Source organism: Mchenga conophoros, linkage group LG6 (assembly GCF_057382185.1).
Source record: "Mchenga conophoros isolate Kocher_MC1m ecotype Shallow Benthic linkage group LG6, M_conophoros_male_GT1.1, whole genome shotgun sequence".
NCBI classification, from domain to species: domain Eukaryota; kingdom Metazoa; phylum Chordata; class Actinopteri; order Cichliformes; family Cichlidae; genus Mchenga; species Mchenga conophoros.
Genome location: NC_140531.1, coordinates 19,810,236 through 19,826,893, shown reverse-complemented (window position 1 = coordinate 19,826,893; position 16,658 = coordinate 19,810,236). Strand labels below are relative to the sequence as shown.

The 16,658-nt window shown below is 40.2% G+C and overlaps 2 protein-coding genes across 3 annotated transcripts; both read left to right on the top strand.

The window, feature by feature from the left end:
* The first annotated feature begins 951 nt into the window (after nucleotides 1-951).
* cyp2u1 (cytochrome P450, family 2, subfamily U, polypeptide 1) lies at nucleotides 952-5,074 on the top strand. The gene is made up of 5 exons (XM_085276685.1): nucleotides 952-1,471; nucleotides 2,159-2,809; nucleotides 3,301-3,462; nucleotides 3,617-3,784; nucleotides 3,866-5,074. The coding sequence occupies exons 1-5, from the start codon at nucleotides 1,075-1,077 to the stop codon at nucleotides 4,063-4,065; spliced, it is 1,578 nt and encodes a 525-aa protein (XP_085132811.1). The 5' UTR covers nucleotides 952-1,074; the 3' UTR covers nucleotides 4,066-5,074.
* A 1,387-nt stretch (nucleotides 5,075-6,461) lies between these two features.
* On the top strand, nucleotides 6,462-15,732 carry hadh (hydroxyacyl-CoA dehydrogenase). Of its 2 annotated transcripts, XM_085276687.1 has the most exons (8): nucleotides 6,462-6,696; nucleotides 7,448-7,576; nucleotides 7,674-7,831; nucleotides 9,310-9,436; nucleotides 9,847-9,936; nucleotides 15,051-15,123; nucleotides 15,223-15,339; nucleotides 15,440-15,732. In XM_085276687.1, the coding sequence occupies exons 1-8, from the start codon at nucleotides 6,580-6,582 to the stop codon at nucleotides 15,556-15,558; spliced, it is 930 nt and encodes a 309-aa protein (XP_085132813.1). In that variant the 5' UTR covers nucleotides 6,462-6,579; the 3' UTR covers nucleotides 15,559-15,732. The 2 variants fall into 2 exon arrangements, with proteins under 2 accessions (XP_085132813.1, XP_085132812.1); XM_085276686.1 differs by having other exon boundaries at nucleotides 15,051-15,339.
* Nucleotides 15,733-16,658: the final 926 nt, after the last annotated feature.

Sequence of the window (16,658 nt, the reverse complement as noted above, 5' to 3'; positions counted from 1 at the left end):
TTTACTGTCAGACAAAGGCTGCTACGGAGCCCCGCAGGGGACATGGGAGAGAAAAAAATTAGGGAGAAAAAAAAAATTAAGACAGACTTTTAGCCGCATTCTTCGGAGGCCGCCAGCTCGAAGCCGACCGGGAGGTCGAGGCACGATGTGCCGGGAAAGCGGTGTTCCTCCCGGCTGTAGTAGGTCTCGACCTCCCGTTAGCTTCAAGCTAGTGGGTGTCAGATCTCCAAAAACATCGGAGCACTTTTGCAAATATGTGTTGTCTTGTAAACCGAGCAGGTATCTGACGTTTACACAACTACATTCACGCCTCAAAATATCTTAAAAGTGTATTTTGTGACCCAGAAAGAGTAATATTACAACTAAGTAGCTGCCGCCATTGTTGGAGTTTTGCGAGATCTCGCAAAAGTCCGTCTTAATTTTTTTTTCTCCCTAATTTTTTTTTTCTCCCATGTCCCCTGCGGGGCTCCGTAGGCTGCTAATACTTAAGTACATGTTGTGTTTTTATTTAAAAAAAAAAATTTTTAAATAAATTTGAATTACAAGAATTACTTTTTTTTACTTTTCATGATGAGGTAGTGTGTGTAGAATCTTGAGGTGGAAAATGAATTGAACTCACTATGGCATATGGCTGAAATATGAGACTATCTGGAGCTACTTTCTAGATGCCTTGCATATAAGTGTTGACAGCGCAGCTCTTTGTATACATTTGATTTACTTGCCAAAAAAGTGAAAAAGTATTTTTTTCTTTTTTTTTTCAAGTAAAATAAAATGAAAAATAAAGCCTCAAAATGGATAAAACCGAGAATTGTGCCACTGCCAAACCTGGAAGACAGAATTAATGGCTCTAAAGGCCAATGACCGCTGGCCGCCAATCAAAATAGGAGGAAGCACTGTCAGCCAATAGGAAGCCAGTAGCGGTACCACGTTGTTCTTGGACTGCCACAACAACACAGGAAGAGCGTGAGCGTCTGTCTGTAAAACAAATAAATAGCAGCTTCGTGGTGTCCGAGTGCTCAGTCCTGGACATGTATTATCAACTAACAGCTTTGAGTTAATTTGAACGCTGACGTCATGATTTCGCTCTCAGGCCTGAACGACTCCTTGCTGTTAAACGCAAACGTTGCGGCTTTAATAATAATCGCGTTGGCGCTGGTTGCTCTTTATCAAAAACAGCGGAATTTAAGATATAAAAACATTCCGCCAGGTCCGAAGCCATGGCCAGTGGTCGGAAACTTCGGCGGCTTTCTCGTACCCTCTGGTATCCTCAGGAAACGGATCATAAACCCCACTGACGGTCTGGCAGAATTGGCTAAAGTTTATGGTAACATATACAGCCTTTTTGTAGGGAGTCAACTTATCGTGGTGCTCAATGGCTATGAAGCGGTCAGGGATGCCCTCTCAAACCATCCGGAGGTGTTCTCCGACAGGCCAGACATCCCTACCGTCACTATCCTGACTAAACGCAAAGGTAAGCAAGTTCTTGTATTAAATTAAGCAACTGTTATTGTAGGTTATCGGTTGAATAAGGCTATAACCGTGTAATAATAACCCATAAAAAATCTAGTAATCGGATAAGCGTTAGAATAGAGAGGTTTCACTGCCTTTGGTTAGTGTAATAAAAGTTTTTGTTTTTTGTTTGTTTTTCTTGACAGCTGGTACAGTGTTGGAAAGCCTCACTGTCACATTCATATGTGTATGTAAACTTCTGAGCACAACTGTAATGTCTCCCCCTCAGTGTTATTACATTATGCCTAACAAAAAGTAATTACACACTGTGAGATTGAGTGCTAGTTGCTTTATTCATAAAATTATAGAATATAGCTGATCAGTTGTCTTCAAATTGAAGTTTCTCTTTAACCTTTAGGATTCACTGGAAGTATATTGCATTTACTGCAAATCTACAATTAATATGCATGAATGCACATTTGAACTTGATAAGCCTGTAACTTAAACAGGCTCTATTTACCACATTAAATTCTCCAAGCGGGATTGAGGGTCAGTCTAAACAGTAGATTTGATAGTCTCCTCCATAACTTACGAGATGTAAGTTTTTAGGTATTCTACAATTTTAAGAGTCTAGTTAAGTAGCCAAAATAACAATGACATACACGCTGACATAAGCTGTCCTTTTTTTCCTGGTATAACTGAACTTCAGGGATCGTCTTTGCACCTTACGGGTCAGTATGGCGAAAGCAGCGCAAGTTCTGCCACACCACACTCCGCAGCTTTGGTCTGGGGAAGCTAAGTCTAGAGCCTTGCATTAAGGAAGGCCTTGCTACAATCAAAACAGAGCTGCTGCGGCTGAATGAGGAGTGTGGTGGCGCTGGTGTGGACCCGAGTCCACTAATTGGCAACGCTGTGTCAAACGTCATCTGCACACTGATCCTGGGTCAGCGCTTCCACCACGAGGATCGCGAGTTCCGCACCATGCTGGACCTGATGGCGCGAGGACTGGAGATCTGCATGAACAGCCCAGCAGTCCTCATCAACGTTTTCCCGCTGCTCTACTGGTTGCCTTTTGGAGTTTTCAGAGAGTTGCGTCAGGTGGAAAGAGACATCACCGTGTTTCTTAAGAGGATTATTACAAAGCACCGCGCAACACTAGATGCCGACAATCCAAGGGATCTCACAGACATGTACTTGATGGAAATGCTGGCCCAGCAAGATGCTAGAGAGGAGGACAGCAGCTTCACAGAGGATTATCTCTTTTATATCATAGGAGACCTCTTCATTGCTGGCACTGACACCACCACCAATTCGGTTTTGTGGACTCTGCTTTATATGGTCATATACCCTGATATCCAAGGTAAAAATGGCAGCAATTAGTAAAGTCCATCCTTTGCAAAGTGCATGTGTTTGTGAAATCAAATCATTTCATTTGGACTCCACAGCAGTTTTGGGAAAATCACATTTAGTGTCAGAAATACCACTTTAAGTGTGATTTCACTGATTTGAAACAAGTGGATTTTGATAAATGACAGTGGCAACATATGTAAGTATTGTGACTAAATTTTAGGTTGCCAAACAAACTTTTATGTGGGGGGAATTGGGAATCTTCTGCGGGAACCCACGTCTGGGACGCTTTTTGGTTTCAATACATGAACATGTCTGGCCTCCTTGTGTATTTAACCACTTCTCCAATTGTTGCACGTGCACATAGATTGGCACATGAAAATATGCATTTACTGCTGCATTTTACTTCAAGTTCAAGTTCTAATAAGACCGTTTTTTTTCCTGGTTTGATGTGATGTGGACTTCATCCTTAATCCTCCCTTTCTCCTGCTGTGTTGATTCAAGACAAGGTCCATGCAGAGATTGATGAAGTAGTGGGCAAAGATCGGGTGCCGTCTCTGACTGATAAGGGAAGTTTGCCTTTTACTGAAGCCACCATTATGGAAGTGCAGAGAATGACTGTGGCAGTTCCCCTGGCTATTCCTCACATGGCCTCACAAACAACAGGTAAACAGTAACTGTGACCCTTAATCTCCACATAACCTTCATACAGATCTGCACATAACTGTTCAAGCACCCTGGATCCACCCTAGCAGATGCCTGTTGCCAAATTTGTCTAATTCCCAAGCTCTAAACAAAGTGTCCTTCTTTTCTTTTTCAGAGTTTAGAGGCTACACTATTCCTAAAGGGACTGTCATTTTGCCCAACCTGTGGTCTGTCCATAGAGATCCCACTGTGTGGGATGATGCAGACAGTTTTAACCCAGAACGCTTCTTGGACAATGAGGGAAAGCTGCTCAGGAAAGAGTGCTTCATACCATTTGGGATTGGTATGCCTTCTTACTTATATGATCCATATGAGTGAAACATAAACACTGATCCATAAATTTGATTTCACTGTTGTGTCTCAGGTCGCAGGGTATGCATGGGTGAACAGCTGGCAAAGATGGAGCTGTTTCTGACGGTCACCAGCTTACTGCAGGCCTTCAAATTCAGGCTCCCAGAGGGAAAGCGTCCACCTCCCCTGCACGGACGGTTCGGACTGACACTAGCACCTTGCCCATTCACTGTGTGCGTGACTGCTCGCAACAGTGAAACTGACGTCCTGTAACAAGGAAACTCTGATGAAGGACTTCACAAAAAGTTGAAAATATTTTGATCTTATTCTCCTGGAGAGATCTAAATATATAGGAAGTTTATAGACACATTTTTTTATTAGAGAAGGGTGCTCCTGTTTGACTGAAATCCCAGATAATTTATTTTTTCATTACCATCTGGATTATGTGGATGATTTAAGCTGTTGCTGAGTGAACAGAAATTTGAAAAGTAATAACTGATATTGAGACTGCAGTACTAAGTGATGGCTTATCTCATGTAAAAAAAATATTTAAATAAGGTCAGTGTTGCGAGATGACTCTAATTTTAAAAGTCATAAGATAATAACTGTATTAATATTTATCCTTTTATTGCATGATTTGCTTTGCATCATAGAAATTAGCAAGCATAAAGCAATGTGCAAAAGTCTTGAGCCACCCCCCATTTCATTATATTTTGGTAGGGAAATGAATGCAAAGATTTAATTAGAGGTGTAAAAAGAAAGTACATGGAACAGCTGTTTATATGTAAAAATGTAATATGTACAATTCTAGCATCCTTGAAAGTCAATAATTGACAGGACCACATTTATTCTTCAACACAGTCTGAACTCTTAGGCAGCTTTCTTGTTATTTCTTTAAGTAGTCTTCACCAGTCTTCTCCAGGCTCCTTGAACGACATCCAGAGCTCTTCTTTGGATGTTTTTGCCTTTTGTTCCATTCTCTGTAAAGTTGTACATCTCTTTTGACAACCTCATATTGGTGATGGTTTGAACTAATTATTTCAAATTTGTTACCACTGATTTTCGGTCCAGTTCTTGTGTGATTTGGCATACGTGAGCCTATTTCCTTTGTTTCTATTTCATAAGAATGGCTTCTCGACAACCAGCTTTCCACTGACAACATTTCTGATGAAACTATGGCAAACAGTGGATGAAATATGATGTGCCGCATCCATCTCTCCTGTGTCAGGTCTTAGCTGCATTTGTTTCCTGTTTCTTAAAAACATGACTTTCAGATACTATTCATCAGATGTTTTTAGACCTGCTGCTTTATTTGTTTGTTTGTCCTCAGCGTGTTCATTTTCCTTATTTATTTATTTTTAAGAATACACTGCACGCCATGCTACGATATGTCAAGTTTTAAGCTAATGGCTCTTTGGGAATCACCTTAGTGATGGAAAATACTATTTCTAATGTCTGTCAAACTCTTTTACCTTTTCCATTTTTCATAGATTCAGCTAAAGAAATGGGAAAAAAATATGTATTGTTACTAACAGTGCCTAAACTTAGGAGAGAACCAATTTAAAATGTATTTTTAATAAGTCGTCTATTACATGTAGCTATAACACTGGTTCGTTGAATAAGTTAGATGCTGTTTTTTTTTTTTTTTTATCATTTAATGATACATAGGTGAGTGTTAGGTGGCTTAACAAAAATAGAAAAACACACACACATTCCACTGAAAAAGGTCGGGTATAAGGACTGTTTGTTCGACAACCACAAACTCTGGACTCAGGAAAACACAATGTGAGAGTTCATTACATATTAAATTGCTAGCTGGTGCCTTCTTCTTCGTTTGCATAAATTGAGAAATTTAACCCATAAACTGATAAACAACATGTAGAAATTAAGAATGAATGATACAGACCGAGATCGTTTCTAATGTAATCAAACCCAGAAGATGGCAGTAGTACAACTCCACGATTGCAAGCGGAACCGGCTGTGATCACGTGACCGCCAGCACTTCCGCTTGCCGCACATCTCTTTGGAAGGATGCGTTAACACAGTCGCCATATTAGTCAGGGACAATTGCTATTACTGATTAACACAATATAATTTTCAATATTTGTTTTCTGACATAGCTTTAATTAAAATACACAATTTATTTTTATGGCATAATGCAGCTTTAAACTGAGGCACGTTTCCACCAAGAAAACATCCCTATTTTTTTTTTTTTATCTTGAATTAATATAGTTGAAATTTAAGTCAAAAGTTTAAAATTTTACTAAATTTTCGATTTACAAAGTTCCTTGGAATTACAGGGTCTCTAGCTAGTTGAATAGGATACCTAATTCGAAATTTTGAGTCATTAACTCGCAATTTCCGAATTAAGTTGGGAAATAATTAACAAAAAAATAACAAATAGAAAAAAATAAATAAAAATGAATGGCGGACTGGCAGTTTTGGGTGAGTGCGTGTGTGTGTCACTTAACAGAAATGATCGTTACTTACTGTAAAGGGTTACTCACCCTAATAAATCTAATTGAAGACTAAAATGTGCTTAGATACTCTATAGACTTGTGAAATGTATTAACTGTTGCTTAGGTTTCGCATTTCTTTTTTTTATTTAAAAAAAAAACAACAACCAGCAAACACACAAAAATTTGACATCAAACTTCTGAAATCCACAGTCTGACCCCGGAACAAGATGGCGGCGGTGCAGACGGATCTCACTAGTCCAGCTAGGGGGCTCCTGTGCACTGATATTAGTGTGTCCTTCACTTTGGACCCGAGCGGACACCGGTCAACATGGCTTTCGCAGCTTCTCAGATCGTCAGAGGCTTCTCGTCTTCAGCTGTCCGAAATGTTGTTATTAAAAATGTAACGATCATCGGAGGTGGACAGATGGGTGCTGGGATTGCACAAGTGAGTAAGCGAAAAAGGAGCAGTCTGGCCCGTGTTTAGCTAAGCTGCTAGCTAATTTCAATGGGTTAAGGCCAATTTGGCTGTCTGCGTTATACGTACGTCATATTCGCATAGTGGCACTGTGCAGGTTGTCTAGCACTAGTTATTCAAAACTTGTTATTGTCCTCTTTTATCGCCACTTACGCTTACAGGACACTAGTGCATGCAGAGTAAACACACCGCTTTGAATTTCAGTTTGTTGAAAATATAAAAATCAAAGTGGACTTTGACTCTGTGCATTAGAGTTTTTTGCATTCTCTCATGTTTACTCTAAGCTGTGCTGTAAACACAACATCCTGCTTACGTGGAGTTATATAGCTTGAAATAAGGTACTGGGCTCAGAGCCACCTCTTGGCAAGATTGTTCATGAACTGTTTAGACAGATGCAACTTGGTGGAGAGCATGCAAAGACCCTGTTACGTTTTTGTTTGATCACTTTTCTTTTAGATTCTGTTTATGTAATTTGGTGATAGTTTTCCGGGATTTTTCATTTTTATGTTACACATCAAGGTCAGTAAAGTTACCATATAAAGGATCCTGGTGGCCATTAAGTGAACTTTATATTTGGGTGTAGTTGGCAGGTGTTCAAGTATGTCTGCCTAGCCTAGTCAAACTAACCCACAAAGAGTTTGAATGTGTCGGATTCAACCAAAACCGATCCCCCACTGGTGGCTGCGTTTGGAACAATCTTGAAATATTTTCTTTCTTTAAGGTTGCCGCATCAACGGGCCACTCTGTGACACTGGTGGACACGTCTGACGACATCCTCAAAAAGTCCATCAAATTAATTGAAGGGAGCCTTAAACGAGTGGCGAAGAAGAAGTTTTCCGATAAGCCAGAAGTGAGAGGCTGTAAATTTACTGACAAAATGAGCAGCAATATCAGCCACACCATGAAATTTGAGCAGTTTCTTAAAAATGTTGTTTGGTTTGTTTCAGGCAGGTGAAGAGTTCATCAAGAAAATTGTGCAGAAGCTGTCGACCTCGACAGATGCTGAATCTGCCGTTCAGGGCTCGGATCTTGTGGTGGAGGCCATTGTTGAAAATCTAAAGATCAAGCAGGATCTTTTCAGTAGGCTCGACAAGTTGGCACCATCGTAAGCTCTCCTTCAGTTCTGTTTATTTGTGTAAAGTGTAAAGCTTTTAGCTCTTGGCTTAGATCACCTAACATACAATGATGTGCAAAAGTCTTGAGCCACCCCTCATTTCTTTATATGTTGCTTGCAAGGAGCCAGACTTTCCTGTCATTTATTGAACTCTCAGTCTGGTGTTCAACTAACCCTGTGAACCCACGATCAAGGAGACGTAGGGTTTTCAGATTCATACTATAAGGCCTTTGACCTCAAGATCGGAGAGGTCATGATTTGCATTTCAGCCAGTGGTGTTGGAGATATTGTCAAAATGAATTATGAATGCAGAAAAGTACCTGACTGGCACCAACTTCATTTTTCTGCATGGCAATGATCCCAAATACACTGCCGTGCTGTAAAAGCATACCTGGATAAAAAAAATACACAGTGGAAGACTGTCGTGGATCGGCCTCATATTATTGTAGCAGTGTGGGATCATCTCAGCAGAGTACAGAACAAAAGGCAGCAAACCTCCAAAGATGAGTTTTGAGTTTCCTTCAAGAAGCCTGGAGAGCAATTCCTGAAGACTACTTAAAGAAATGACAAGTAGCGTATGCACGTATGAAGACTTTTGGTGGCACAAATGTACTTTCATGGCATTTATTTTTTAAATTAAATATATAGCCAGTTTGGATCTATTTTCAACTCCCAAAGGCAATTACGCAAGCAAACTTGATGACACCTCCCACCCAGATCCAGCAAAACAAATTGGACCAGACTGATTTAAGATTGTGTGACCAGACTTTTTCATGATTGTGTGCTCCCTGTCTTTTCTATGCTGACTTATCTCTCAGAGTTCAGCATCAGCTTGCACACTCTGCCTGAATGTGAACACCTTTTGGCACAGTCAGAAAGACTTGTAGGATAGTGATCATTAAAGTGTTCACCATTAGCTTACCATGGCCAGTAAGGGGGGAATTATTCAGATGTATGCTTTAGGAAAAGCAGCAGTACCACCTTATAAAGATACACCCCACTATAAATAAAATGTTGTAAATATTATTAGCAGGTTTTAAACAAAGTATAAAAATTAAAAGAGAAAAATATTCTCCATTAGTGTAAGAAGCAGGAGTAACTTCACAGACAGCTGATTGTTTATCCACACTGTGTAATCAGTCAGAAAATACTTGTCTCCCAGCTTGCCAGGGTCTACTTTTGTTAAGAGGACTTGGAAATGCTCAAAAAATGACAAACTGTAGACTCCAATGGCTTGTAGTCAAGCCAGTGTCCAGAGACAGTACCCAGCTGTAGCCACAAGATGGCAGTAATTTACATAATGGACACCAACACGCAACACGCCCAGACGTTGCTTGCCTTTCTTGTAGTGACCATGTTACAGATCAAGTAAGTTAAGTAAGTTGATCATGGCCTTGTTAAAGGCAATAAAAGGCGTATTTCTGCTTTATCAACTGATGTCTGTGATATGTGTTGATTTCTTTCTTTAGGCACACCATCTTTGCCAGTAACACATCCTCGCTGTCTATCTGTGACATCGCCAGCTCCACCAACAGGCAAGACAGATTCGGTGGCCTTCACTTCTTCAACCCAGTTGCTATGATGAAGCTGGTAGAGGTAGGGTCTTAAGAAAAGAATCATTATTAGCACGCTCATTTTCTTTATTTAACAAGATACAACACAAATAAACATCTTTAAATACCAGGAAGTAATATAACACATTTATACATGTATATCATGTATAATTGGCTCATATAGCTGAATCCTGTTTGCAAGAACAATAAAAGAGTTACTAACAGGATCTGTCTTGAGTTTTTTGTGTATTGTACATCATAATGCACGTAGTGGCATGCAGGCACACATGTCTTTATAGGATTACTATAAGTAGCCTATCCTATAGTTACGATAGTATAGTGATCTTTGTTTAACTTTACTATAGTTATAGAATTACTATATCTTGGGCAAACCCTGTATTATTAGAATTGCACTATTACAACAAAAGCTGCTAAAGTCTCCATCTTCCACAGGTGATTGGAACTCCTGCAACAAGCCAAGACACTTTGGATTCCCTCCTGGACTTCAGCAAAGTGCTTGGAAAAACACCAGTGTCCTGCAAGGTGAGGAGTTTTTGCCTATAGCTTAAGCAATAAAGTTGCTCATTTTGTATCAGTGGCTCACGTTAAGGTCTGGGATGTGTTGTATTAGATGGTAAGAAAATGGCTTGCACATGCTCAGTGTATTGGATTGCTGTGGCCGTCTGTGTTAAATCTTGAAGTCTTGGTACCAGATACTGCAGGTCTGCTTCAAAGGTCGGTTCTGAGCTGCTGTGTTGACACAAGAAACATAACCTGTTTTCACTACACTGCACTAAACCTTACCCAATATTACCCACAGAACTATGAGGTTTGATCATAAAATTCTTCAACTCCACCCATTTAAAAAAAGACAGTCAGACTGTCAGCACTAGTGTAACTTCATGCAGCTGCTGACGGAGAACATTTGGCCCACACAACCTGAGCTGTGGTGTGTGCCACTGTGTTTTCGCCACTCCAGAAGCAAAGCTTCGCTCACCACCCTCGTTGAACCAAATCCAGCGTGCATAGCAGACACACAAGTGCAAGTGGTTACGATGAGGCCGACAGCAGCAGCTGGAAGTGGTGCAGAATTTATAGTTTCCCAAAATACTGTAAAGCAAAATGTGGTTAAAATTCAGTAAATAACAATAAGGGATTCAATCATGTCAAGCTATTTGCTAACATGCACACTGTAGTAATATGCATGCTTCATGAATCCAAGGCTGAATTTCACATGCACACTTATTTTGTGTGTATTTAAATGGACTTTTGTAGTGCTTGTCTACTCAAGAAAACACAAAGTTTTTTTTGTTTTTTTTTTTTGTTACTACAAGTCTTATTCACCAAACACCAAGCATGTTCATTCATAGTTTCATCTATACCTAAGTGCTTTGTCCAACATTCACACACACTCACGCTTGGGGCATAAATAAAAAAAATAAAAGGATGCATTGAGCCAGGTATTGATCCACCGATTTGTAGATGACCTGCTCTACTCCCTGAGCCGCAGGTCACAAAAGTCTTAATAGGGACTTTTAGTCTTCCTTTTTCTGCACACATTAGTTCAATTCAATTCAATTTTATTTATATAGCGCCAAATCCAGTGTTGGGGAGTAACGGAATACATGTACCGCCGTTACGTATTTAGAATACAAAATATGAGTAACTGTATTCCGTTACAGTTACCGTTTAAAAAGGTGGTATTCAGAATACAGTTACTTTGTTGAAATTAATGGATTACACTGGGGTACTTTCCTGTTTCATATTGTCGCGGGTCAGGACTGTTTGGGTTTTGTTTGACAGCTACGTTCTTTCGTTCCAGGCGGCAGCGTTACGGTTGCCATGGTTACAGGGCGACGCTCTCTCTCTCTTTCTGCGACTGTGTGTTTCCTGGGTGAGAGAGCGCCTTTTCGTTGTTGTTGTTGTGCTAAGCTAACAGGCAGAATGCTACAAGCATAGCTCTAAAGAATGTAGCATCATGGGCAGTATAGTCCGTGTTGCAGGGAGAATGGACTGCCAATCACGTTATGTGTCTGTGAGCGCGAGGAGGGAGAAAAAGGTACGAGTTGTCGTCGAGGAAAAACGGGAGCTGGAAGCATGTAAATATAATAATAACCACTGCAGCCAAGAAGAGTGCCTGACGAGCCCAGTTGTAAGTAAGCTATTAAGACTCGACTGTACACCGTGTTCGTGTTTTCCTCCGAAAACAATAAGTTCCGTTGGAGCAGCCTTTCAACGCCTCTCTCTGTCTCTGCTAGCAAAGTTGACCCACACAACAAAGTAAAGCTAGTTTTCGGCTACGAGCCGACAGGGACCCCGACGTATTAGTCAGAGGTCCCTTTACTACAGTTCGGAGTCGCGGACCTTCAGTAATAGTAATAAATCACACAGCAATAGTACATTCACGTTGTTGTAAAAAGCACGATAATATATTAAGTAATCCAAAGTATTCAGGATACGTTACTCTCATTGAGTAACGTAACGGAATACGTTACAGAATACATTTTGGGGCATGTATTATGTATTCTGTAATGGAATACATTTTAAAAGTAACCTTCCCAACACTGGCCAAATCACAACAAAAGTCACCTCAAGGCGCTTTATATTGTACAGTAGATACAGAGAAAAGCCCAACAATCATATGACCCCCTATGAGCAAGCACTTTGGCGACAGTGGGAAGGAAAAACTCCCTTTTAACAGGAAGAAACCTCCAGCAGAACCAGGCTCAGGGAGGGGCGGGGCCATCTGCTGTGACCGGTTGAGGTGAGAGAAGGAAAACAGGATAAAGACATGCTGTGGAAGAGAGACAGAGGTTAATAACAGATATGATTCAATGCAGAGAGGTCTATTAACACATAGTGAGTGAGAAAGGTGGCTGGAAAGGAAAAACTCAATGCATCATGGGAATCCCCGGCAGCCTACGTCTATTGCAGAATAACTAAGAGAGGATTCAGGATCACCTGGTCCAGCCCTAACTATATGCTTTAGCAAAAAGGAAAGTTTTAAGCCTAATCTTGAAAGTAGAGATAGTGTCTGTCTCCCGAATCCAAACTGGAAGCTGGTTCCACAGAAGAGGGGCCTGAAAACTGAAGGCTCTGCCTCCCATTCTACTTTTAAATACTCTAGGAACAACAAGCAGGCCTGCAGAGCGAGAGCGAAGTGCTCGAATAGGGTGATATGGTACTACAAGCTCATTAAGATAAGATGGGGCCTGATTATTTAAGACCTTGTATGTGAGGAGCAGAATTTTGAATTCAATTCTGGATTTAACAGGAAGCCAATGAAGGGAAGCCAAAACAGGAGAAATCTGCTCTCTTTCTGGTCCCTGTCAGCACTCTTGCTGCAGCATTTTGGATCAGCTGAAGGCTTTTCAGCGAGTTTTTAGGACATCCTGATAATAATGAATTACAGTAGTCCAGCCTGGAAGTAATAAATGCATGAACTAGTTTTTCAGCGTCGCTCTGAGACAGGATATTTCTAACTTTAGAGATTTGTTTGACAACTTCTCTTTCAAGGATTTTTGATATGAAAGGAAGGTTGGAGATTGGCCTATAATTAGCTAAGACTGCTGGGTCTAGAGATGCTTTTTGAGTAAAGGTTTAACTACAGCCAGCTTGAAGGCCTGTGGTACATAGCCGATCATTAGAGATAGGTTGATCATATTTAAGATCGAAGAATTAATTAATGGCAGGACTTCTTTGAGCAGTTTTGTAGGAATGGGGTCTAAAAGACACGTTGATGGTTTGGAGGAAGTAATTATTGAAGTTAACTCAGAAAGATCAATTGGAGAAAAAGAGTCTAACTTAACATCAATGGTACTAAGAGTAGCTGTAGATAATATTACATCTGTGGGATGATTATGGTTAATTTTTTCTCTAATGATTAAAATTTTATTTGTGAAGCAGTTCATGAAGTCATTACTAGTTAACGTTAAAGGGATTGTTGGCTCAAAAGAGCTCTGACTTTTTGTCAGCCTGGCTACAGTGCTGAAGAGAAACCTGGGGTTGTTCTTATTTTCTTCAATCAGTGACGAATAGTAAGATGTTCTGGCTTTGCGGAGGGCTTTCTTATAAAGCAACAAACTATTTCTTCAGGCTAAATGATGATCCTCTAAATTTGTGACACGCCATTTCCTCTCCAGATTACGAGTCATCTGCTTTAGGGTACGTATTTGAGAATTATACCACGGAGTCAGGTACTTCTGATTTGAGGCCTTAGTTTTCACAGGAGCTACAGTATCCAGAGTCGTACGTAGTGAGGAGGTAAAATTATTAACAAGATAATAATTTGGTTGATGGGGTAGTATTCAGATAGCTGCTCTGCTCTATGGGTACTGAAGATGCTAACAGTGGGTGGATTATATTCTTAAACTTAGTTACAGCGCTTTCAGAAAGACATCTACTTTGATAAAGTCTACTCTCCCCTGCTATGTAATCAATTATTGTAAATGTAAATGTTATCAGGAAATGATCAGACAGGAGAGGGTTTTCAGGAAACACTGTTAAATGTTCAGTTTCTATGCCATATGTTAAAACAAGATCTAGAGTGTGATTAAAGTGGTGGGTGGGTTCTTTTACATTTTGAGAGAAGCCAATTGAGTCTAATAACAGATTAAATGCCATGTTGAGGCTGTCATTTTTAGCATCTACATGGATGTTAAAATCACCCACAATAATTATTTTATCTGAGCTCAGAACTAAATTAGATATAAAGTCTGAGAAATCAGAGAGAAACTCTGTGTAAGGCCCAGGTGGACGATAGATGATAACAAGTAAGACTGGTTTCTGAGTTTCACAGCTGGTGTGGACAATGTTAAGCATCAGGCTTTCAAATGAATTAAAAGTCTGTCTTGGTCTTTCGTTAATTAATAGGCTGGTGTGAAAAATTGCTGCCACACCGCCCCCTCGGCCTGTGCTTCAAGGTTTCTGGTAGTTAGAATGACTCGGGGGTGTTGATTCATTTAAACTAACAGAATCATCCTGCTGCAACCAGGTTTCTGTAAGGCAGAGTAAATTGATTTGTTGATCAATTATTAAGTCATGTACTAACAGAGACTTGGAGGAGAGAGACCTAATATTTAATAATCCTCAATGTTTTACTCTTTGGTTCAGATGTGGATACTGTATTGTTCTTTCTTTGTAATTTTTTTATGTTTAAGTTGTTTGTTGCTGGTTTTTAGTTTGTTTTTTGTCTTTTTGGGAGCTGACACAGTCTCAATGGAGATGGGTTTTGGGGGGGGGTAGCAGGAGGAGAGAAGCTGCAGAGAGGCGTGTAAGACTGCAACTCTGCTTCCTGGTCCCAACTCTGGATAGTCATATTTTGGGGGGTTTAATAAATTTGTCCATATTTCTAGAAATGAGAGCTGCTCCATCCAAAGTGGGATGGATGCCGTCTCTCCTAACAAGACCAGGTTTCCTCCAGAAGGTTTGCCAATTATCTATGAAGCCCACATCGTTTCTTGGACACCACTCAGACAGCCAGCAATTTAAGGAGAACATGCGACTAAACATGTCACTGCTGGTCTGATTGAGGAGGGGACCAGAGAAAACTACATTGTTTTGGCAATGATTTAACAGAGTACACATGTGAACAACTCTGCTTTCTGTCTTTAGTGTGGAACTAAAACCTTAATCATGTTGAACCTCTCTTCATTCAGGATACCTCTGGATTCATTGTGAACCGTCTACTTGTTCCATGCATGATGGAGGCCATCCGGTTGTATGAGAGAGGTGTGTGTACCTGCTGTTTCTACAGCTCCTTCAAGCATCCTTCAAGCTTTTCACCGATTCCTCTAACTTTGTTGATATTCTGTTTTTCTAACCTCTCAGGCGATGCATCCAAAGAAGACATTGACATTGGTATGAAACTCGGCGCTGGTTATCCCATGGGGCCATTTGAACTTGCTGATTATGTAGGACTAGACATAGTAAAGGCTGTTATTGAAGGTGAGTAAAAATCCATAGACACTGTAGTTGTTTATGTGATTTTGATTTAAACATGTGACAGCCTGTGATGAGATGGGACCGTCTGTCTGTATGTCTTTAGCCTTCAAGACAAAGGATCCTAAGAACCCTCTCTTTGATTCGAGTGACCTGCTGAACAAGCTGGTTGCAGAGGGCAAACTTGGCATAAAGACAGGAGAGGGATTCTACAAGCACAAGTGATCTGCTGTGAATGTGTGCATTGATCACTGAAACTAGCTCAACAACTGATCAGACACTGGAATAGATAAGTGCCTTTGCCGTGTGCATTAAAGAGCAACTGTTTGCTAAGTCAGCCTGTCAGTTTCCTTTCAGTGTCCAGCGAATTTTAAAGCTGAATAAAGAGATTTTTAAATACTTGCTGTCTGTTGTTATTTTTAGAGTGAGAGATATCGATGACTTATTGGATGTGCAGGTATCATATTTATGAGCATCAGTTAAAAAAGGAAAACATTTTAATGGTAATAGAAGAATGATGATATTGTTAAGACAAAGACTAAAATATAAGTGGTTGTGCCATAGAAGGCAGCCCTCAAACTAAACTTTTGAAGTTGCTATGATGGATACTTTCATACTGGACTTTCAAGTCAACTCAAGTGGCTTTATTGTCATTTCAGCCACGTGGAGTGGCTGAAATGACAGTGAAGCGAGACAGCGTTCCTCCAAGACCACGGTGTTACATATAACAGACAATCAGCACAGGACTACATAAAGTGCAAGTGTGCAAAAATTGCAAACTGCAAAAAAAAAGAAAACCGTGCAACACAGTCGTGAGTCATCAAAGTGAACAGCAGTGGGCTGAGCACACAGCCCTGAGGGGCTCCAGTGCTCAGTGTGGTGGTGTTCCTGATGCTGTTACCGATCCCAGCTGACTCAGGTTTCTCCGTCAGAACTTTCATGATGTATCCAAAAGACAAAAGGTTTAAATAAAGCTTTGTTTGCTAAAAAGTTCATAATATCATTTTAAAAGTTGATAGCATAAAAGTGTTGTTTTCACACGGTCTTTGACACTATTACTAGTGATTGCTGTGTGCACAGAACAATGAAATAAATTATAGAATGATTATTATAATAATTACAGTAACACTGCTTTAATGTATTTTTTTTTAGGTTTTGGGGTTTGTTTTAGTAACAGACATAAAGCCACTCAACCTTTGAGCAGAGTCTGACTCTGTCTGCCCTGACTGGTGCAGAATTCATATGAATTCATACTTTTGGATCCTCAATTCTCTTTTATGGACTGATTTACGTTTTTCACAGCAACTTTGGGAACAGAACAGGTA